The 25,826-nt window shown below is 37.7% G+C and overlaps 1 protein-coding gene across 1 annotated transcript; it reads right to left on the minus strand.

Annotated features, from left to right (window-relative positions):
* Window positions 1–8,585: 8,585 nt before the first annotated feature.
* Window positions 8,586–12,157, minus strand: LOC107778080 (putative auxin efflux carrier component 1b). Its single transcript, XM_016598264.2, has 6 exons — window positions 10,752–12,157; window positions 9,843–10,110; window positions 9,610–9,695; window positions 9,364–9,521; window positions 9,208–9,284; window positions 8,586–8,935 (listed from the first exon to the last, which is right to left on the minus strand). Exons 1-6 carry the CDS (start codon window positions 11,869–11,871, stop codon window positions 8,869–8,871), a joined length of 1,776 nt encoding a protein of 591 aa, XP_016453750.1. The 5' UTR covers window positions 11,872–12,157; the 3' UTR covers window positions 8,586–8,868.
* Between the last annotated feature and the right edge of the window lie 13,669 nt (window positions 12,158–25,826).

Here is a 25,826-nt window from a genome sequence, read left to right on the forward strand (position 1 = left end):
GCATATATATATGTATATATTCAAATGGCGTTATATACGCGTATATACGTATGTTATATACCCGTATATATGTATGTATATATATGTATATGGGATATGGGAAAGATTATGGCGTTATATACGCGCCACCACCTGATCAGCTGGTATACGATGATGATTTTGCCCACAGTGGCCGATATGAAATGATGGGATGCCCTCAGAGGCTGATGATGTTATGAAACATGTACCTATGCACGACATGACATTCATACGCATATGCATGATGCTAAAGGTAATTTATGATTTACAAAGTTATTCAGACTTGCAGGATGAGTCATGTACTCTATATTTCTTTCATGTATCTTATGTACTTATTTATATGCCTTACATACTCGGTACATTACTCGTAGACGTCCCTTTTGCCTGGGGACGCTGCGTTTCATGCCCGCAGGTCCCGATAGACAGGTCGAGAGCCCTCCAAATAGGCTATCAGCCTAGCGGAAGATTTTGGTGTGCTCCATTTGCTTCGGAGTTGCTTGTTTGGTTAGTATGATTTAGACGTGTATTGTTTGGTATGGCGGGGCTCTATCCCGACCATTATGACATTTACGTATTCTTAGAGGCTTGTAGACATATGTCGTGTATGTGAAAGATTGTACGGCCTTGTCGGCCTATGTTTTGAGTTTATAAATGATTATGTTAGCCTATTAGGCCCATATGTCACATGTATATAATGATGTAATAAGAAAGGTACATTACGTTGGTACTCGGTCAAGTAAGGTACTGGGTGCCCGTTGCGGCCCATCGGTTTGGGTCATAACAGAAGTGGTATCACAGCAGTTCTGTCCTAGGGAGTCTACAAGCCGTGTCTAGTAGAGTCTTGTTTATGGGTGTGTCGTGCACCACACTTATAAGCAGGAGGCTACAGGGCATTTAGGATTGTCACTCTTTCTTCTTTCTCTAGATCGTGTGGTAGAGCTCACTTATAAGAATTCTAATTCCGAAATTCTATTTTATTCGTAATAAGACGATGCCTACATCCGAAAAGAAGGTTGGAAAGAGAGATAATTGTGGAAGAGCTGAGTCAAAGGAACTGAATTTTTGTATGATGCATACGATAAGTAAATATGAGGTCTTTAGCAGACCATGGGTATACTGAAAGGTGTAAGCTTCTTGATAAGAAGCCTTAAGGCAAGAATGCCTATCCTATCTTTATGGTGAAGGACAATGAGAGATTAAGAAGATAAGTACAAGTTTCAGTAAGTAAAAGGAGCAAGGTGAAAAAGGATACGAGGTACCCAGTTAATGAAGGTTAACAACGTTTATAATTGAGGTAGAGGAACATAAGCTTTTTGAGTTATAGTCAATAGTAACAGAGGTATATACAATTGGTCGCACCCATTCCAGATATGCCCTATGGGGGTTAACAAAAGTAGTATAAGAAGATATGATGAATGAATTAATTTCGTCAGTTGACATTTCCGAAGAATATTGCAAATGTGCTAATAAATCTCTTTATGAGACACCTAGATGGTGCACTCTAATATAGTGCAGCCAGATATGAGTACTACAAAGACATGCACTATAAGCTTTGAAGGGATAAATATTACCTTAGTGTGGCTCACGTCCCTAGTAAAACGAGGATGTTAAGCAACTTGAAGAGCCACTAGATGGAGCAAAGAAAAGCTAAAAGCGAAAGAATGTCGTATTGAAGTTTTCACAAGAAAAGGGATATGCAAAAATATTAACAGAATAATGAGAAAAGGGATAAGAAAATATTATGAATAAGGTGTGATACATGGATGAAAACAGTAGAGTGTTACAGAACCTATAGTCAAATGAAGGAAGAGACGAAAGGTGATGGGCCTTAAGACAACAAAAGAGTATAATCCATAAGGTTATATCCTCATTTTGAGAAATAAGTTCATGACTCCAACGCGACTACCAGAAGGGAAAGTTAATCCCCAAAGTAATAGAAAACAGTATGGGCTGGCAACTAAATATGAATTATGGACTGAATGATTGGAAAATACTCAGCATCATGGGAATTACAGATTTCATTCTGGCGACAATAGAATGGACCACAGAAGAAGAATTCATGATGAATTCAGAGAATGTTCATTCATGGAGACGCTTCCCTAAAGCAAACAATGTGAGCAAAGCTAAGCTTAAAAGACTGTATGTGTCGGTTACGCTAAGTGTCACCATCGTGAGCAAGGAATTTTGTTTTCCTTGGTACAGAAGGATTACCACAGGGCGAGCAAGGGTCATTGATGATGTGAAAGGACGCCGAAGATGAAGAGGTAAAATATCTATAGGATAGTCATCATAGCTCCAACTCTTAGTACACCCCTAAAGGGGGAAAAATGGAGTGATGTGGAATTAAGTCAGAATTATGTGGTTCTAGTGACTATGGAATGGTAACGGAAGAATGTGATAAATGAAAGAGGAATAAGATGACACTTATCCAAATCTTACAGATACGCTACGATTCAAGAATATTTTGCAAGCACAACATCAAGGAGAGGAAGCAAAGGTTTCTGCCCGAGCTATTATTAATAAATAAGGAGCCATTGCGAAACGTAAGTTAAGATAAAGGAAATAACCCAAGAAAGATTACAAGGAATATTCATATGAGAATGGGTCAACGAGTAGTTAGTAATTGGTCAGGAAGATCCCAGTTATGGCTAAATAGGAGGTTACAGACGAGTCATCAGATTGTGTGAGATAAACATAGTAGAACCCAACATGGAGAGTTCAGCCTCGAAGAATATCATTATAATACTTGAGATATATTCAAACAAGAGTCGGGTAGCTAAAGATACAGTATGAGTGTTATGGGGATAAAAGAAAGTATCACTAGGAAGGCAGTCAAAATATCTATTCAGAAGCAACGATACACGCACAAGGGCACGGAAGTAAGCAACTACGGATGATTATAGACAAGTAAGGACATCAAAAAGGACCGTAATAAGCTCACAGCTTTATAAGAGTTAAGGGTTCTCCCTAAGTACTACAACGAAAGATTAGCTAAGGAGATAAGAAAGAAGGCTTCAACCTAAGCATAACAACCTAAAGAGGAAATGGTCATATAACAACAATCTCACAACAACATTGTAAGCATTCCAAAGGAAAGTGGCACCTACCATGGCTAATGAACGGGAAGTAAGAATTAAAAGTAATATTTGATATCATATGAGTTATATGAATACTCTGGCAAGTGTGGTCACTAAGATAAGCTAAGTATGGACGCAACAAGGGGCAGAAAGACCAAGAAAAGTAATAGCTTACGCTTGAAAGAAAGCTAAGACGGAACAAAAGAAATATTTGATCAATGACCCAGAGTTAGTACGTTATGGACACACTCCAGATTTTGGAGCATTATCCAGGCAGCATATTTGTTGACAATCATACAGCTATAGAAGACTTCGGTATAAGTTCAAAGAAAGAATTGAGCTCAGGGCATAGACAAAGGATTGAATTGTTAGAAGATTGTATCATAGATATTCCATAATGCCCATGAAAGGCTAAGGTAATAATTGATACCATGAGCCACATATCAGAAAATAGCTTAAGCCTACATAAAGGATGATCAAAAGGAAAAGGAACAAAAAAATTACATCACCGAAGTAAATCAGGAGTCTGATTATTGGACCTAAAAAAAGAATTATAGAAGTTGTGCTGGGGAACATGACATAATCACTCTTAATATCAGATGTTCAAAAGAAATAACACAACAACCATAATCTATAATGGCTCTACAAGGAAGCCAGTTAGAAGAAGTATCAGCCTTATAATAAGTCAGTACGAAGCTCCCACCGGATTGTGTATGTTCCAGAGGCGCGAGTATTATAATAGAGCTTCAATTTATGGACGTGAACTACACCTAGGTGGAAGGGAGGTTATGAAGGATATAAAAGATATGACATGAAATTTTAAGTAAGCAAGGTAAAAGTGAACAACGTACAAGACACTCAAATGCAGAAAGTTGTAAATAGTCCATACTTCGGATAGAATGTTATAAGCACGGGGATCCAATAACCAGGAATGATCGTGGCATTGTTAATGGTATATCTTCCAACCTATAGTTTTTAAGTACTGAGATATCTAGTTAACAGAGTAGAGAAGAGTTGAAAACGATGTGATGTATCGTTTGACGTTCCAGAATAACATAAGAAAATCTATGGTGCAAGCAAGTTTAAGAAAGTTTATAAATGGATATGTATAGGTCGCAAGCTAAAGTATGGTAGAGCGATAAAGTTTTAAGGAAGCACGAGTAAGGATGAAGAAAGGCAAGTAGAAAGGTGACGAGAACGGATAAGTCTTTAGGATTAATCCCATGAAAACAAGTAGAGTAGACAGTTTCTCTATGTTATACAAAGTTTACTATAGCTTTAATGAACTCAAAGGAGTCTAAAATTAATAGCATTTAGAAGGAATGAAATGCTGACCTGGTAATAAAATGAGGATATAATTGTGACAGATACATGATGACGTTTGGGCCTTCGTTTGAATAATGTTTTAAAAAGAGAAGAGAGGAAAAAAAAAGATTTCGCTGGCGATACAAAATTAAAATACCCCCACAAGGTGAATCACATTGAGACACTATGAAATACGATAATGGGAATCACTTTGAATATTCTTTGAGGTAACGTAAGCTCTAGGGTCAAAGTATTACGTAAGAAGTTTCAAGTTATCAGTGGTATATTGTAGATCAATATTGAGGTGAATCATCAATAGATGGTCAAAAGTCACAAAGTATGAGATGAGATTGAATCGTCATTCTAAAGATGAGCAGAAATGAGGAAGCATTAAAAGACTTAAATTTATACATATGGAATAAGCAACAAGAGTAAGCTGGGATTTGGTAGCAGACCTCATCAACGACAAATCAAAGTAAGAGTTATGGCAGTAAATTCATACGGATGGCTAAACGGACCTATGTGATGAGATATAGCAATATTCGTGAATTCAAAAAAGTATCAAGTGAAGAACTTCAGTATACTCATATATGCCCAAAGGGACATCTTATCAAGCTCTACATATGAATCCTAGAGATTGGGCACACTTACAAGGTCAAAATTATATAGGCTGCATGATGAAAGGTAGTAACAGTTACGTGATTGGAAGGATTCCGACTACAAGTTGTGATGTAAGAAGGAGGCCTAAGGGGTGAATGCCCTGGAAATTTTGGACTCATTCACAGAATAGTCGCCTAGATGGCAAGGGGAGTTCTAGTGTATTCGGAAGATATAAGTTACGAAAATGATAAGTGCATCATTCAACATTCGAGGACGAATGTTCCCAAGGGTGGAATAATGTTACGCCCCACAATATTACGTCGATATCACGTTCCGCAATATTACATTATGGTGATGTCACGCTTCCAGTATTAAGTTATGATGATGTTGCACCCTGAAGTATTGTACGTAGAATTTGTCGTAAGGATTATGCTATTTCACTAGTGATTAGTAAATTCGTGAAGGTGAGAGGGGAAGCAAGTCGGAGAAAATGAATTTCGTTGAAAGTGGCCAATTTAGGATAAAAATACGGGTCGAGCGATAATACCCGATAATTATAAATTAGTACCATGCGAGATATCATACGACCACGGTAGTGTAATATATAAAGTATATATGAAGTAATTTGAAAATAAATAGAATTTTAAGTACTTTGTGATAATTCTTAAATTATGCGACTAATAGATTAATTACCGGGTAACGAAACATTACCCGGTTAACTAATAAGTGGATAAATTTAACAAAAAATCACCTCCCAAGGTGGTACGTGGCATCCCCTCCCTTTATCAAGGTGACTCATTAATCACCTTTAGTAGGTGTCACAAGCAAAATTTGAAAGTCTTACGAATAATTTATAGTGAACCTTATCACATCAAAAGGAGATAACAAACATTTCACTTAAAAGATTAAGAAAACCATTCTGTCAACTAACGTTTTAAGCTAAGAAACATTTCAATTTCGTCCAAGTTCCTTAGCTTAATCAAAATTCTGTCGTAGTTTTTAAAATCCAAAAACTTGGAACAGAGTTGTTTTCGTCCAAATTATTTAGTTAAGGTTCGATTGGAAATTCAAAGAACAACAACAATTTGGTTCAAATTAATTCCCGGAACAGGTATGTTAAGGTCCTCCCTTCTTTCTTTTGGCATGGTCTAGATTATACGAAAGAAACGAGCAAATTCACGGTTTCTATAAATTATTCTATTCATAGAATTAGTATGGCTGTCTATAATCTTGATTCCCCATGAGAATTATTATTTTCTTCTGTTCATGGGTCTCAGAATAATACGCAGTTGGAAAAATTATCCGGAAGGAATATTGAGATTATTACGTTTTTTTCATGCATTTCGTACATGTGCATTGACCCATGACCAGATGGCGTTATATATGCGTATATACGTATGTATATATGTATATGGGATATGGGAAAATGTTACGACGTTATATACGCACCACCACCTGATCAGCTGGTACATGATGATGATGTTGCCCACAGTGGCTGAAATATGATTCAAACGGCGTTATATACGCATATACAGGTATGTATTCAAATGGCGTTATATACGCATATATATATATATATATATATATATATATATATATATATATATATATATATATATATATATATGTATATGTATATATATATATATATGTATATGTATGTATTCAAACGGTGTTATATATGCGTATATACGTATGTATATATGTATATGGGATATGGGAAAGGTTATGGCGTTATATACGCACCACCACCTGATCAGCTGGTATACGATGATGATTTTGCCCACAGTGGCCGATATGAAATGATGGGATGCCCTCAGAGGCTGATGATGTTATGAAACATGTACCTATGCACGACATGACATTCATACGCATATGCATGATGCTAAAGGTAATTTATGATTTACAAAGTTATTCAGACTTGCAGGATGAGTCATGTACTCTATATTTCTTTCATGTCTCTTATGTACTTATTTATATTCCTTACATACTCGGTACATTACTCGTACTGACGTCCCTTTTGTCTGGGGACGCTGCGTTTCATGCCCGCAGGTCCCGATAGACAGGTCGAGAGCCCTCCAAATAGGCTATCAGCCCAGCGGAAGATGTTGGTGTGCTCCATTTCCTTCGGAGTTGCTTGTTTGGTTAGTATGATTTAGACGTGTATTGTTTGGTATGGCGGGGCTCTATCCCAATCATTATGACATTTATGTATTCTTAGAGGCTTGTAGACATATGTCGTGTATGTGAAAGATTGTACGACTTATGTATTCTTAGAGGCTTGTAGACATATGTCGTGTATGTGAAAGATTGTACGGCCTTGTCGGCCTATGTTTTGAGTTTATAAATGATTATGTTAGCCTATTAGGCTCATATGTCACATGTATATAATGATGTAATAAGAAAGGTACATTACGTTGGTACTCGATCAAGTAAGGTACTGGGTGCCCGTTGAGGCCCATTGGTTTGGGTCATAACAATTCTGTTGTACTTCGGAATTTTGGGTATGCAGAACTTCTTTGGGATCGGTTTCGGGGCTGCGCTCGGAGGGAAAGGCTTTTGAACAAATTTCTTGGAATCTAAGCCGTTCAGTATCGCCAACGCTCCTGGAATTTGATCAACCCTGGAGTTGTAGGTTTCAATTTTTTTGTCATTGGCTTTGGTTTTCTTTTCTCCTGATTCCACCTGTTTTGTTAGTTCCTCGAGCATCTTTATGATCTTGGGGTTGGTCTCGAGTTCAGGTTCAATCAGCCTCTCCGGAACCGGTTCATTTCTACGAGTATTTTTCCGGGATGGTTCGGACTCAACTTTGTTGAGGGTGCGACTTTTGTTCTGCAGCTGGGTTATCGCTGCCTGTTGAGCTTGTAACATTTCTACGATCACCCGCAAGTTAATCGCATCGCCCTTACTGTAGTAGGTGGATAACTACCAACCTGGCTTCCTTGCGAACGCTGATTTTCGGCTCGGGGGGCAAGTTAGCATCGATGGCCACGTGGGAGCTAGCATCGATTGGGTCTGCGACTGGGGCCCCGTTCGGGTCAGCAGGGTGAACCTCGTGCTGGGCGCTATATTGTTGTTCTCACCGTGGCAGCCAGATTCAGCATCAACTTTCAAAGGGGCAAATTGGGAGTTTGACATTTTTAATCTAACGTGAAATTAAAAGCTCAAAGAATAAGTATAAAATAAAGTGTGTTATAAAAATTTGTATCAAACTGCCACTGTTATCCTTAGCCCCGCGGTGGACGCGAAACTGTTTACCCTAAAAAACGAATAACAATTAAATTTATATGTGATTTTAAAGATATATGAATTAATTTGATACAAACGATATATTGCGTAAGGTTAAACAGATAAAAGACGTAATTGATTATCAAACCACGCAAGGGGAGGAGGGGTGATTCCGGACTTCAATAACAGCCTTAATGAATTGCCTGCCCTCGATCCCAAACTCACAATAAATAAGCACTGAAACAGGTTCCAAATTCTAAAAATCTTCATTTTTTCTTAAACTTTGTGTCCAATCAAACAGGTTCACATAAATTGGAACGGAGGGAGTAATACTTTTTGAAAATAATGGTACCTCAACGGGAGAAATGAGCTTTCACTTTCTTCATGAAAAGCAAACTGGTTAAATAACATTGTACATCACTAGGTTCAAAAATAGAAGGGATAAAGAGACAACAAAATAATTCTAATCGTCTATTTCTCTCTCTTGTTGCCTTCCCTTTCTGCTATCATCTTTTTATCTCTACTAGGCTACTGAGAAGTGAGAGCTCATTTTGTTAGAAGTCATAAAAAGCAGTGGCAAAAATTAAAAATGTCATTTCCTTTGAGATTAATATCTTCTGTAACTTTACTGTCTTCAGCTTCAAAGCCCCAGCAAAATGTAGTAGACCAGAGTGATTGGAAGGGCTATTAACATCCCAAATATAACCCTGCACTCACCAATACCACTATTATAAGGCAATTAAACTAAAGAGTTTAGATTCGTGACGGGCGATAAAACATAACACAAGTAAGTTACTTGAAAACCAAAAACAAAGTGCAGTTAATGGCAACACTATATGTTAGTAACTCCAAAAAGATGGTGAATAATTTTTTGGAAAAAGTCGAATTACACTTAACGTGTAATGCACTATTGGTGCATAAAATTTAATTAAAATATGCTGATATATGCTGAAAACTAGTAAGATTTTGGAGTCCTCACCCTGTGCTCAGTATATCGGGATGAACATTGTATTCTTTTGCAAAGACAAAAGGAACAATCCCTTGAGGTAGAGCTGCCTGAAAATTAAAGTATACAAAACAATTACGTCGGTCAGTTGATATAAGTTGTTGCATTGTAGCCTTTTAGGTCCTTTACCTGAACTATTGCAATGTGCAAAAGAACACCTCGAAGTCCAACAGCGATGGAGGCTGCGGCCATGACTGCTGGACCAGTGATGAATCTCACTGCCATAGAGAAGGAAGCAATTGTTTTTCCACAGGCAATCATTCTAGGCTGCAACGCCATGAACAAACCTGCAGTTTATGAACAAAATCAGCTCACTGTAACTACATAGCCTAAATCTTAATTGGACTTTCTAAATGTTTGTCACAATATACATACCAAGACTAAACATTGCCATTCCAAGACCAGCATCAGAGAGAATAGATATTGATTTGGCTATAATCACAGGCATCTCAACATTCCACCTAAGAACATAGAATTATTCAATATTGGAATATCATAGGCGTGATCGGAATGGATGCAAATAATTCATATAGTCGACATCAACTAATTTGGAATTGACAACATAAATTTTATGAAAACGCATTTAAATCAAGAAAGTTTCTGTATACCTGAATGAGACCAAGGACCAAGTGAGGCCAATGAGACTGGAATAAGTATTTGGGTTCCTAACAAGTTTTCGCCAGACCATAATCAGAATAAGCCTGGTCATAACACTAGCAGGAGGCATAGCAGTAGCCTTAGTATCATTAGCAGTCTTGGGAAACAGCTCAACCGTAGAGCTTGAGCCAAGCTTTTTTAGCACTGGTCCTTCTCGATCACATCCATTAGGGTTCTTGTTACCGGAAGTGAACTCTTCTCGGCCAAAATCATTGTAATCTAATGTGCAAAAATATATAGAAATCAATCATTAATGAAAAAATTAAATGCCAAAAGCATAATATCAACTCAGCAAACTTCATATGAATAGTAGCGGATGTGACCTTTGATAACAAGTGGATTCCTCAACTCACACTATACATGTATAGTTTAAAATGTCAAAACTTTAGGTACATGCAAATGTTATCTTAAAAGATAGGAATAGTAATATTGACGAAATTTTGCACTCAATAACTTGAAATCTTGAATCAAGTATGCCTATGCAAGCGATTGTTATAAGTAACGTATGCATGACTCACGAGAAGACAAAAGAGGACCACAATTTCAGGAACTTTGCTATTAAAATGGCCAAAGCTATACCTGAAAACAATTAAACTATACTAGAAGGCAACTCAAATTGGGCAGCAGCTTAACAAAAAAAAAAAAAAAAACTGTTCATCCACAGACTAATGCTATAACAAAGTCAAATCAAAAAACATATTTAGTGTATCACAAAGTTAAAAGTTCCTACAACAAGCATAGGATCACAAAAGGAATAATAAAAGATAGTGTACTCCTCCAAATCTAGACAAACAAAAAAAACTAACTAAAATACTAGTATAAAATAGTCAAAAACATATGAGATACCAATTGTTACCAACCTTTTGGGTGAGCTCCAACACCAGGCTCTTTACCATATTCTCCTCCTCTGAACACATGAATTCCACCTTCAGAAGCTGGTGAAGCATTTGAACTCCAAACAAACATGTGGAGATCTTTACCAGCCTCAGTTCCATTAGCCTTCTTTTTAGCCCCAGGTCCAGTAGCAGGTGAAAAAATTCCAGCATTAGCAGGTGCAGGGTACCCCACATTCCCCTGTCCATAAACCCCATTTGCCCTCCCACCAAATCCACTTTCCTCATCAAATCCCATGTTACCAAAATTTGATGTCCTAGGACTCATATTTGCACTTTTCCCATTCGCCATTGAGTACAAATCAGTGTGGTTAAAGCTTGAACCTCTAGGGGTTGGATTTCTTGAAGATTGTAAAGAGTAAATCTCAGCATTGGACAAGTTTGATGGTCTAGGGGTTAATGAAACACCAGTGTTAAGACCATGTGACATTCTTGAAAAAACTTCAGACCTTGAACTACAGGATTTTCTAACAGTTACATGAAGTTTACCATCTTCACCAACTTCAGCTTGAGTTTCCAATGGTTCTTTCCCATCTAATGAAATAACATCAGAGTCAATTTTGAAGGAAATAATATCCCCTGCAGTATCAGGAAACTGCTCAGTAATAAGCATTCTTGCACCTCTATACTCAAACAAGAAAAGCATCAAAGTATACCAAATGATACATTGAAGCACAACAATTTGAACCATTAAACTTCCTGAAGCTTGACCATACATACCCTTTAACAAAGGGATTCCCATAACTAAAGTGTTTGGTAAAGTGGAAAGAGAAAACAAAGTAATGGACCACTCAAGGGACCCCCTTGAGCTGATTCTTGACCAAATGGCTAAAACACCAAGAACTACAACTTTTTGCAAAGTGTCAGCAGCTATGAACTTGTAGTTCATGGCATAAGGATTGTTGGATGAAATGAAGTGAAAAGACAGCAATGGAACTGCAAAAAGAGCCACAAATCTGTTGATTCCTGAACATTGATCAGGGCTGAAAATTTTCCACCATTTTACTGAACCATAAGCCAATATCATGGCTACATAGAGTGGTACTACAGCTGTGAGAACATGGTAAAGGTCTGAAAGTGAGATCATGTTTTTCTTTTTTTTTTCCTACACTTAAATGAAAGGAAGAAACTCCAGATCAGAAAATGGTTTTGAGTACAAAAATCAGATGGGGTTTACACTAATGAAAGAAACAAAAAGAAAAAACATGGTTTTCCTTCAACAAATTGATTTTCAAGATTAACCAAAAGAGAGTGAGCCTAAGAACCAAGTGAAAAATAGCAGGAAAATAAACTCTAGGAGCTAAAGACAGTTCATTTTATCATGGTGAAAAGCTAAAGAATGAATAGGAGTAGTTAATAGAGCAACGTGATTTAAGAGGAAAATGTGTAAAAGAAAACAAAGAGGAAAAAGGGAGAGGAGGAAGGACGAGGTTTTTGGGGGAGAAGACAGAATTTATGTTTGATGTGATCTGTGTATGGGAATGTGGCAGACAGAGATATTAAAGCTGAGGGCTTTTGGGAAGCCTTTCTTTATAGACTATAGTAGTCTTTTGATGATGCAGAAAAGGAACGCTCTTACACACTCAGAAACACATTTACAAATGTTTACATTTTTAAGGATTCGTATATTTATTTTCTACTCCTATTTATTAAATGCTACTATAAAATTCATAAGATTTTTACTATTTCATGAGTCTAGATTTTTAGTGATTTTATAAATTATTATAGTTGTTGTTTTCTCGTAATTCTTGAATATTCTAAATTCATTTAATACAATTAAAAAATTGATGTCTAAATTAAGATTGAAAAGTAGATTGATAGTCCTCATGGTTTTTTTTTTCCTAAAGCAGTTGCGTTTTTTTTAAACAAATTATTGTACCTTAAAATTAGATGAAAAATACTCTTCTTAACAAAATTTTGAAATAACACAAAAAAAAAATACAATTTCTGAAAGTTAATTATAAAACTTACATAACACAAATGTATAACTTTTTAAGCACCCACGGATTTAGCATAACAGCTAATCAAGTTAAAATTAACTAGATAGCAGTTAGTATTTTTTTTTCATAGTACCTACTTTGCTAGAAAGTAGTACTAACAAATATCCGGTGAATCAAAGAACATTCACGCAAATTGATATTAATATCATTGTATACGTGTTTTACTCGAAACGCGATCTCCGAGGGCATGGAATGTCTAATTTTTTTGTCAGAATATCCACAGTAATGTCTCTGTTAGATTCTACGGTCGAAATAAGGGAAAGGTCAATTCTATTCTCGATGGAAACGGAATTTTGCGAATTCAATAGAATCTAAGAAATGATCAAAATAGAAATGATTTTAGAATTTGATTCTATAAAAATTCAAGTCTCAGTATAAAAAGTTTGTGAGTTCGAAATTCTAATTTCTTTAAATTATTAAATTTTAAATTAATAATTTATATATATTTAATAAATTTTATAAAACAAATACAAATTTTGAACCAAATCTATTAAGTTAGCAAAGAACTAGTTTTACTCATGTGTTTTACATGCGTTGGCGTGAGGTAGCTAGCTTTTCTGGACTAGGACACTACCACTGGTGCACCACCATTATTGTAGAACATTTTGAAGCATAGAAAAAACAAAAGTGGGAATATACTGAGTAAAGGTAAGCAAACATCAAAGCAGAATCAGCTTTGATTCTGCATTGAGAGGGAAAAGACCAAACAGCATCTCTTAGAAAAGGAAAGAAGAGAAACATAAATAGAAAGAGAGAGCTGCTAAGCTAAGAAATTTGTGAGAAAAAAGCCCTTTATAAAGATTCGCACTACTTTTCTGAAAATTATTTTTGGAATTTATATATTAAAAAAATTGTTTTGATTCAGCCTTTATGACTCAATATTCCTTACAAACATTACCAGTGTCTACCACTTTTCTTGATGTCGAAAGTGAGAAGCACTTTTATTTGGAGATCCAATTTTTGAGTTAATTCTTTTATTTAATGTGAATATCTATATTTTAGAGAGATTTTATGATTTGTTACTTTGTGTGACGACTCAAAGGGTCATCACCGTAGTTCTTCCTTGTTCCGCATTTTCGAGGTCTTGAAAACCTCGCTTTTAGTTGCCTCGATTTGCGTGTGCAGTGCGGGCGCGTATCCGGAAAAGTTTTTATGTTAGAATATGTGAATTATGTAAAAGAATTGATGAATTTTGATATTAATATGCATAATATTGACTTCGGTCAACATTTTGGATAAGCGGACCCGGACCTGTGATTCGACGGTCCCGGAAGATCCGTAGAAAAATATGGGACTTGGGCGTGTGCCCGGAATTAAATTCCGAGGTCCCAAGCCCGAGAAATGAATTTTTGTGTGAAATTGTTTTCTGGAATTAATTAACGAAAATGAAGAAGGAAATTGATCAGAAAACTGTGGTATCGGGCTCGTATTTTGGTTCCGACGCCCGGTACGAGTCTTAAATATGTTTTAAGCACTATCTGTAAAGTTTGGCTAAAAACGGACGTCATATGACGTGTTTCGGACTTAAAATGGGGAATTTAAGTTTTATGAAAGTTGAAAGAAAATCATGTGTTTTGAGACTTGATTCTATGTATATGATGTTATTTTGGCGAATTGATCGCACAAATGAGACCGTAAGATGTTTTTAAGATCATATGTATGTTTGGTTTGGAGCCCCGAGGGTTCGGGTGAGTTTTGAGTGGGGCACGGGAGGTCTTAGACTTAAAAAAAAGGCAGGTTCAGGTGTTGCAGGCTCAGCGCGATCGCGGCCGTTTACGCGCGGTCTGCGCTGGCAGCCACGTGACCGCGGTGCTTTTCTGTGTGGTCTGCGTGGTGGGGGTTCAGAGGGTCGGTAGCCAGGTCGACCAGCGCGGCCGCGCACCAAATCAGTGCGGTCCGCGCTGGGTGGGTTTCAGAGAGCCCACTTCTTCCCTCTCTCGGCGCGGCCGCGGTACATTTCCGTGCGGTCCGCGCTGGTAGCCACGCGGCCGCGGTGCATTTCTGCGCGGTCCGCGCCAGCCCCCAGCAAAAATATATAAATTCGGGATTTTCAGTCATTTTTCCACTTTTCAAAAACCCAAAACCTAAGAGGCGATTTTTCAAACAACTTTTCTTCTCCAAAACGATTGGTAAGTAATTTCTAACTTAATTTCTTTATTCCTTGACATCTTTTAACATGATTTCAAATTTAAATCAAAGATTTTCATGGGGGAAATTGGGTGTTTTGGGTAGAACCTAGGTTTTCTACAAATTGAGAAGTTGGACCTCAATTTGAGGTTCGATTTCAAAACAAATCATATATTTGGATTCGTGGGAGAATGGGTAACCGGGTTTTGGTCCGAACCTCGAGTTTCGACCATGTGGGTCCGGGGGTGTTTTTGACCATTTTGGGAAAAATCTTGTAACATTTATTTTTCATGCCTGGGGAGTGATTCATTTAGTAATTATTAATGTGATTAAGTAACTTATGACAAGATTCGAGCGGATTGGTGGTGGAATCAAGAGGTAAAGCTATACTAGAAGCGTGAGTTGAGTTTGGAGCATTCGAGGTAAGTGTTTGTTCTAACTTTGGCTTGAAGGAATAGGATTAGGATGTTATTTGCTACTTGCTAACGTGGAGTACGGTGTATAGGCATGGTGACGGTTATCTATGCACCGGAGTCTAGCATGACCGTGATTCTTAATTGCTTTTAATTCGAATAACGTGACACAATCTCCTTGTTTATTTGATGAGTTTCACATAATGTGAACGGTTGAGGTAAAATTGTGATTGGTGTACTTTTGGAGCGTTAGCTCGAACATGAATGTGTTAGTTGAGAAAGAAGGGATTTAAAAAGAGAATGTGTTGTGATTACTCCCTTGCCAGGATGTGTAGACCGATATATATACTCTCCCTTGTCGGGATATTTTTGGGCTGTTAGTTGTACCCTTGCCGGGTTAGAGTGATATGCTGTTGATTTCCCCTAATGGGACTCTCCTTACAAAATCATATGTTTCGAATTATATTATGGGATCGTGTGGCACACCGTCCACTTTTATCTGATATTATGGGATCGTGTGGCACGCCGTCCACTTATATATGATATTATGGGATCGCGTGGCACGCCGTCCACTTTTATATGATATTATGGGATAGTGTGGCACGTCGTCCACTTATATATGATATTATGGGATCGTGTGGCACGCCGTCCAGTTATATATGATATTATGGGATCGTGTGGCACGCCGTCCACTTATATATGATATTATGGGATTGTGTGGCACGCCGTCCACTTATATATGATATTATGGGATCGTGTGGCACGCCGTCCACTTATATATGATATTATGGGATCGTGTAGCACGCCGTCCACTATATATATATATATATATCATGGGAACCGGAGTTTCTTCTGTTTATTTCCGATATTTTATTTTTATCTGTTACTCCCCGATAGCATGTCCCCTCCTAGCTTTACTTTGTATTATCTTGTTATTGTTTTCTTGCACTTGTATATATATCTGTATAGGTTAATTGTGGTAGGTCCTGTCTAGCCTCGTCACTACTTCGTCGGGGTTAGGCCAGGCACTCACCAGCACATGGGGTCGGTTGTGCTGATATTACACTCTGTGCATTTTTGTGCACAGATCAGTGAGCAGCTTACGGACCATAGCAGTAGGACTTCTGGGAGCTATCTTCAGTCCAAGGACTCTCGAGGTAGCCTAACTTGCGTTCGCAGGCCGAAGTCCCTTTCCATGTTTTTCGTTTGTTCATACTGTATCAGACAAACATGATGTATTTCCTTTCAGACATTGTTTGTAGTATTCTGTAGTAGTCCGTGAGCTAGTGACACCAGACCTTGGGTAGTGATGTGTACTAAACTTCCGCACTTTTGGTTTTCAGTTGCTTTTGATTTAAAGTCTTCTGCTTAAATTTTGTCTCGTTTATTATATTGTTTGAAAGAAAGCAGGAAAGGTATTTTAAATATTTGGCTTGCCTAGCTCCGATAGTAGGCGACATCACGACACCCGATGGTGGGAATTCAGGGTCGTGACACTTTGAGGCTAAGTCACTTTTTCCGTGTAAATAGATGAGGTTCTATTCCATTGTAAATCATCCCAAATCAATAAGAATTTTATCTATCTACTTTTCTCAATAATTCTCTTCTTCTTCTTCTTTTGTTTCATGACAAGTTATCAGTACGAGACTCCGACTAATTGAGTAGAGGCTTTGGGATACGTACATAGTGCTCAACTTATATATAATATTGAGCATAATGATTGTCAATTATTCCATGAACTTCCATCAGGAATAAATTCTGAATTTAAAGTAAGTATTTTATCTTATTTTTCTCTTTTATGAAATTTTATAATTTGATTTTAAATACAAGCAAAGACGATAAAATTTTTTATAACTATAAAGAGTTTGTAAGAAATTATAACCTCCCGAAGTGGTAAAATTTCTATTTCTTGCCATGATCAAATTCATGTATGATTATGAGCACAGGAAGTGGGAACTTGTCCCATTGAATTTGCTTCATTCTCGTTCCCTTAAAAGAACGTGGTAGTAATATGTAATAAGTCTAAAAGAAGACAAAATTATTTCTGTGAAGGTATCAATGGGTATGGATGTGTCAATAGACGAATTATAATCGTCATCATTGTGTTATGAGAATAATAAGGATTGTCATAATAATCCTTCACTATTTGAAAGTAATGTTTGTCCTAAATTTGACATAAGATTTTGTAAAGCACATATTGATGATTATGGTCCATTCATGATGTGAATGTGCCACAATCCAAAAATCACTAGTTGTGATGTCACCTAACTCGACCCGCTAGGTAAGCCAACTAACAATCAATACAATACAATAAGATTTATAGGAAAACAATGAAGAATTATTTGAACATTATATATATACCCAAGGACTGGTAGTACGAATTAAGATCTTCTAAGACTTGTAATTTACAAAGATGATACAAATAATTACACGATCTGTTTGAAAGTTGTCGCGTCCCCCTTTTTTTCCTTCGCGGAGAGAAGTCCGGGTTCCGACATTCATGTGGGGTAATAACTCATTTCCTTTTGGGATTTGAGTTTTTTGAAGAGTCGCCACCTAACGGATTATCGTACATTAGGGCACCTAGAGAGATTAAATCTTAGACTAGTTAGCATTACCAGAGATTTAGGGCAAGGGCTCGAAATAACCTTGGAGGAAAAGTGTCAGCCACCCCTCTCGGTCCACAACGGTGGGTCCCGATTGAACTTATACTTATGTGAATTAGTCCTTTTAACAAATAAATAGTTTAAACACGTACTTGCAAATAAAGTCATGTTTTGGTATTATTAAACACATGTATGACTTAACTAATGAAACAAAGGGAAAAGACGTGAACAAGTGGCACATATATAAAGGAAAGTGAAATTTATTTAAACAACGGGGAATTGGGAAAGAGGGGTTCTAGGTTGGTTAGCCTATAGGATCGCCCCACACAATGTCCGGTAATCACTCCTCAATGAGGGGTACACGTGACATTAGCACGTAGTCATTATATCCATATCTACCCTTTATCCCACCCCTTAGCAGTTATTTAGTAAGTTTTATTTAACGATCTCTATGCGTGCTGTTACCCGTCCCATCCTTGTGGTTCTGGAGAGATTTTAGGACCTCTAGGTATAGATGGTTTTAGACAAACCCCTAAGGTTTTTCTTTTTAAAAAAATTATAAAATTCTAGGTGACAGGCAAGAACAAATATGACTTTAAGTAATGCAGGAAAAACAGTTAAGAGGTCCACATTTACCTCCACAAATAATGCACAAAAATAGCACGTCTCAAACACAAACAAGAGGCAATTTATTAGACAGAATCCTAAGCGGGATATCTAAGTGAGTTTCAATACACAAAAAATATGCAACTTCGTTGTATAAACTCAACAGCAGGGCCCTAATCAATTTGCCTACTGATTTTAAACCTGTGAATCTTTAAGCAGTAAACACAAGCAAAAATAGTTTTCCCGTTTTATAAAGATTCATCACCTAAGTCTTGCCTAGGCGTGGGATCATGCATAATAGTTAACAGAATCATTAACAGTTCCGAAGCCGTTTCACCATAAGAGCATGTTGTTCTAGTTGATACGAATCTGAGAATGCAGAGATTATTACTAGTTTTATTCAGAAAACATCACAATGTGAGATTATTTTTTATTACCTTTTCATGAATCAGTAATTAACTAGGCGTCTTAAATAAAATGCAAACATGATCCTAGAACACGGTATCTAATATGCACATGCAAATGGCTGGATTGTTAAAAAACAGAATCCCTAAGGCATGATTTCTAAATGCACACAAGAGTTGCAGAATTATTGAAATATGACTTCTGAATGCACAAGAGTAACAACTTTTATGCTAATGTTGCTATTGCCCTAGGAGCAGGATTTCTAAGTGACAGACATAAAACATGGATTAGTGACGGATGAGATGCTGAAACAGTAGACATGAAATCCTAGGAACATGATATCTAGTGCGAATTTGGCATGATTTGAATGAGTGTATTGATCCTAAAAACATGGATTCTAATGTAGATATAAATAATGTAAAGCCTATGACATGCTTTCTACCCCAATGATATTAATAGGATTATATAACTACCCCTCCCGTTTCACTAGCCATCCCCAATATTTGTTTACAAATAATTATTACAAACCAGCTGAAAATATTACATAAGCAAATAAAGAAAAAGAAGAAGTTAACTATAGGGAGCCTGAAGCAGGCCCAACTGTATCCTGAAGATACCAAATTTTCCATAGCATCAAATGCCAAGTTTATAGCCAGTCTCATGTCCGGGTGTGTCAGAGTTCCCTAAGGACCTCAAGGATCCCAGGCAGTGCTCACACCCAGATTCCATAACCATAACTGAGTAAGTGCAGTGTAGAAGGACCATCCCCAGTGCATCAGAGTTTAGAGGGATGTCACAGGGATCCCAAGGCAGTCACACACTGGAGGGCCAGAACTTATGGACTTAAGAGTGGAGTGAGAGCGCTTGACATAGTTTTGAAAAGGTTTGATAGGAAACACAGTATTGAAAAGGACTCAATTGAGGTAGTTTTATAAAATAGGAGAGTTGTTTAGCAGTAAAATAGTTTTGACAAGAATTGTGTAATCAAACAAACAACAGATCAATCACAGAGCAAACAAAATCCTAACCACATGATTCATACAAGGGAATTGGTATTTGGGGACACATAATACACATAATGAACATATAATAAATAGAAGTCTTTTGTAATTAAGGAGTAGCTAACAGTGCAAGTAGTAAGGCATGGATTACAGAGGTACTAATTAGAACATAGTTATAGAATTAGAAGTGCTTAGGGGGGTCATGGGATTGGGAGATGACATAGTTTAGGATTTCATAGAAACAGTGAGGACATAGAAGTACTAAACATGATTGGGCATATCATCAGAATAACTTAGGGTAACAAATCATTTTTGCAAAACAGGTGCAAACCAGAAACCAACTAACACATAACCATTCAAACATATACTAATAGAGTAAAGCCAGTACATACTACAAAGAATGGGCAAGCTCATATCACGGTGATCACATATTTGAATTAGGACAGCACTAACAGTGATCTAAACAGGCTAGTTACATATTGAAAGGTCAGATAATAGACAGGAATAGACTGGTAACTAGTAAGCTACAACAGCAAAAAAACATATGGTGTTTAGGACTTGAATTGAAATCAGAACATACCAGTTAAGGAGAATACACACAAAGTGAAGAGCAATAGGGTGCAATAATTAGCCTTGGCTTGCAGCCGGCAAATTCAGTAATAGTAGCAAGTAACAAGAAAGAGAGCAGAAAAGCTTTAAGTGTGTGAGGGAGTTGTAAACTAATGTTTCGTGCTTTAAGTGTGTGAGGGAGTTATGAACTAATGTTCATGTCTAATGAGAGTAGAAGAAAGCATATATATAGTAGTTTGAAAGCTAGGTAAATAAGGTAAGAATCAAATTGTTCAGTAATTGGAGAACTCAGAATCAATTAAAGTAAAATCAGTCCAAGTCTTCCCTTAATTAATTGAGTCATTTCAAATGGTAAAGAACAAGTACCAAATAAGGAAAGAGTTCAAAAGACCTAAGTACATAATAAGCAATTAGGGGTAGATACATAAAGTTCTAATTAAGGAAATAACAGTAAGAATCGAGCAATAATGCAGTCAATCATATAACAAGGTAAGAAAATATTTTAAAGGTTATGAAAATAGGAAAAGTAGCCGGAAATCAGTAAAGAGTATCATCCCAGGAAATCAGGGATTTAAAGAAACGAAAAATAGTACTAATACTAAGGGAAACATTATAAACTTCCATGAATAACAAGTATTGAGTATAGCCAAAGAGAGACAAATTAGAAACCCTAGTAAGACATTATTGGGGTAAAAATCACTAATTGAAACATATTCATGGGCTTCGAACACACACATAGCAGAATCGACAAGCAAGAATGAACTCAAGATTATAACATAGTGTTAAAACTAGGGTTTTAACATAACAAATTAGAGAACAATACTAAAAAGACCAGAAATATGTTTTTTTAAAAAAAAAAAGTTCCAGAAACCCTAATGGGAAAATAAAGCAACGCTTTGAGAAATCGAAAGGTTTTTCATAAAACAAACGAAAATAGCTCAGAAAAACCTCAGATCTGTTACAGATCTAAGAGGTATAGGAGAAGAGATTATGGTTTTCTAGAAAGTAAACCAGAAATAGAGAGACCGACTTAGAAACCCATATGTTTAGCCAAAAATATGAAGATCTTGCTCAATCGGGCCATGGTGGCCTGAGAACGGCGAGAACAGGCCATGGATGGTGAGTGAACAGCCACTGGTCCCTTGAGGACCTCAAGACAACAAGAATCTGGTCATGGGGGAGCCATCAGGGCTAGGGGTGGTGGTGATCCACCATCATTTCCGGTGAGCAAGTAGTCGGCGAAGGGGAGTTTGGGTTTAGGCAGAGGGAATTTAAGAGAGAAGGAGAGGGGTGATGGTGGGTAAGTGAAGAGTTAATGAGGGGTTTGGAGGTATAGGTTTAGTTAAATTAGGAAAGAACGAATCCGGACTTGGGGTATGGGCTAGTTTAATTAAGGGTTTGTGTTGGTTTAATTAAGGCTAAAATTGAAATAGAAATGGGCTATTTGTTAAATACCCAAATTAAATTAGTCAAAAATTGTTTATAACATAATTATTAATTAGAAAAAGTGATTCTATTGCATGAGAATAATTTATAAATGATTATTTGGTATTTAAAAATATAAAGGACTAATTTCTGGTAAAAAATAGTGTAAAATTATATGTATGGGCTATAATTGCAAAGTTCTTGCAATTATAGACAAGAGGTGCCAATTTGGCTATTTATGGAGCAATTTGGTCTTAGTAGGACCATAAACAATAAATTAAATCAAGAAATGCCTTTGAAATAATTTGTGATGCAATTTTGTAATAATTTATTGGAAATAAAATACTAGACAAATTAAAAATGTGGAAAAATTACGGAAAAAATACTAATTGGTTTTAATGCATGATTTTGAAGGTATATATGAAACTAAAAATATTTTGAGAAAAATTGGGTATCAACAGCTGCCCTTCTTTACCCGGAAAGGATGAAAGAGTTGTCGGGTAAAGATATGATGGCCAATTTTGACCGAGCGAAATGGTTGAGAGATTTTGGCTGCACCCTAGCTTCTGAGCTGCCTACATATCACTGGTTTTATAGGAATCAGGCCGTATTTAGTTTCGGATTCACTGGTGAGATATATCGGTGAAGTCGTTGCAAGAACAAGCGCAATATCTAGGGATGGGCGAATGAACGGTTCACGAGAGAGGTTAGGTTTGATATAATTGAGGGAACTGGAGCGGGATCGCTCCTGTAGGGATAGTCGTTGCTCATCGGATTACCTGCAAATATAATAATACTACAAGCGTGTATTGTGCATAAATTTAAACATGATGCAAGTTCCCGTTGGACTATGAGAGTTATCTTCGGACGATTAGGGATGGCGTCCTCAGACCATGATATCCTGGGCCATGAATTGTTTGATGAGAGATTTGCGGGCCATGAAATGATGTTCTCGGGCCATGAAGATGGTGCTTCCGAACTATGACGCCTTTGAATAATGATAATGCAAATTTGAGAGAGTTCCTCAGGCCATGACATGATGTCTTCTGGTTATGAGGATGATGCCGTTAGACTATGGTGCCTTTGGACAGGTTGGAAATATTTCAGCCCATGAAATGCAATAATATGATGCTACCAAGACAATGCTTAGTCTTGTGAAATGAAGGGCAAAGCTTAGCCCAATTGAAAAGCAAATAGGTAGTGCTAGAAATCGAGCAATATTTGTGCAAAGAGGGACAATGGCTAGTCCCATGCGAATGTGGAGGCAAGGATTAGCCTCACACGAATATGGAGGCAAGGATTAGCCTTATGCAATTATGGGGGCAGGGATTAGCCTCATGTATGTATGGAGGCAGGGATTAGCCTCCTGCAAATATGGAGGCAAGGATTAGCCTCATGCAATTATGGAGGCAGGGATTAGCCTCATGCAGATAGGGGGGTAGGGATTAGCCTCATGCAGATAGGGTAGGTAGGGATTAGCCTTATGTAGATAGGGGAGACATTGATTAGCCTCATACAAGTATGGAGGCAAGGATTAGCCTCATGCAAGTATGGAGTCAAGGATTAGCCTCATGAAATTATGGAGGCAGGGATTAGCCTCATGCAAGTATGGAGGCAAGGATTAGCCTCATGTAAGTATGGAGGCAAGGATTAGCCTTATGCAATTATGGAGGCAGGGATTAGCCTCATGCAATTATGGAGGTAGGGATTAGCCTCATGCAGATAGGGGAGACAGGGATTAGGCTTATGCAAGTATGGAGGTAAGGATTAGCCTCATGCAATTATAGAGGCAGGGATTAGCCTCATGCAGGTTGGTAGGTAGAGATTAGACTCATGCAAGTGGGGAGGCAAGGATTAGTCCCATGCAGATAGGGAGGCAGGGATTAGCCTTATACAGGTGGGGAGGCAAGGATTAGCCTCATGCAAGTGGGGAGGCAGGGATTGGCCTCATGCAATTATGGAGGCAGGGATTAGCCTCATGCAGGTATGCAGGACAAGGCTTGGTCCCATGCAAAGAGTGAGTAGCAAATAAGAATAGTGTATGTCTTAGCTGGAAATATATTCGGTGTCTGAGGGCCTGATTGATAGTGATCTTGTTACGTGTATATATTTGCGGACGCTATTGCTACGTCAGATGTGCTTGCATTCAAAGAAAAATTGTAAGTTCTGTGAGGGGGAGGTTGGTTCTTTCTTCTGTCCGTTGGTCTTGCTTTGCTCCGTTCTGGAGGCCTTTTCGAGTTTCCCTGGGTAACACCTGGCTGTTACGGAAATAGAGTTTTCGAAAATAAGCAATTATTGGTAGAAAATAGAGTCATTTTGGAAACACATTGATATATCAAGTGATTTTTTAGATGAACTAGTGATTGTAACACATTTCAGTTACATTACAACTTTCTTATGTTATAATTTTGAGGGTCCTCCTCAAAATTCTACCCCAGTTTGGTAGGTGATCGTTTGACCATTTATGGATAATGGGCCTTGCTGAACCTTCTTCGAAATTTTGAGAATCCTTCTCAAAATTCTGCCCCAGTTTCTTAACTGATTTCTGACCGTCTGACACATGTTGGCGTTGGCTGGACTTGCTCTGGAAATTTGAGGGTCCTCCTCAAAATTCTGCCCCAGTTTCTAATCTTGGAGAAAAATGGAAATTTTATTATGATATGACCGAACCCATAATGCTTCCTACGTATCCCCTCTTAAATGGGAATCAGGTCAAGCATAGTTCAATTATATCAGATGAGAAAATGTAAATTATCTAAGCATAGTATCTCTTGACTGCGGCTGAATTGATTGGTTTTGGCCAGATCTCTCCATCCATTTCTGCAAGTATGAGTGCTCCTCCTGTTAGTACCTTGTGAACCATGTACGGACCTTTTCAGTTGGGAGAGAATTTCCCTTTGGCTTCATCTTTATGTGGGAAGATTTTCTTCAGCACCAGCTGTCCTGGTGCAAATTGCCTTGGTTTGACCCTTTTGTTGAAAACTCTGGACATTCTGTTCTGATAAAGTTGACCATGACACACAACGTTCATTCTCTTTCCATCGATAAGGGCCAATTGTTCATAGCGACTCCTTATCCGCTCTGTATCTCCAAGTTCATCTTCTTGTATGATTATTAAAGAAGGAATCTCTACCTCGGCTAGGATGACAACCTCAATACCATAAACTAGCATGTGGGGAATTGCCCCGGTTGATGTACGAACTGTAGTGCGGTATCCCAATAAAGCAAAAGGTAGCTTCTCGTGCCATTGTTTGTGGTTCTCTACCATCTTCCCTAGTATCTTCTTGATATTTTTGTTGGCGGCTTCTACGGCTCCATTCATCTGAGGTCTGTAGGCTTTGGAATTCTTGTGCTTGATTTTGAAACTTTCACACATGGCTTTCATCAGATCACTATTGAGATTGGCAGCATTATTAGTAACAATGGACTCGGGAACTCTAAATCGGCAAACAATACCATCTTTGAATAAATCTGCGACAACTTTCTTGGTCACAGCTTTGTAAGATGTAGCCTCTACCCATTTTGTGAAGTATTCAATTGCTACCAGAATAAACCTGTGTCTGTTTGAAGCAGTAGGCTCAATCGGACCAATAACATCCATTCCCCTGGCGGCGAATGGCCAAGGTGAGCTTGTTGCATTGAGCTCGGTTGGCGACACTTTTGTCATATCGGCATATGCACATGGCATTGAAAGCATTTGCGGACATACTTGATGCAATCTGCCTCCATGGTCATCCAAAAGTAACCGGCCCTAAGTATCTTCTTAGCCAAGACAAAACCATTCATGTGTGGGCCACAGGTCCCGGCATGTACGTCCTCAAGTAGTTTAGAAGCTTCTTTTGCTTCGACATATCTTAGCAATCCTAAATCGGGAGTTCTTCTGTACAAA

This window comes from Nicotiana tabacum, chromosome 5 (assembly GCF_000715075.1).
Source record: "Nicotiana tabacum cultivar K326 chromosome 5, ASM71507v2, whole genome shotgun sequence".
Classification (NCBI taxonomy): domain Eukaryota; kingdom Viridiplantae; phylum Streptophyta; class Magnoliopsida; order Solanales; family Solanaceae; genus Nicotiana; species Nicotiana tabacum.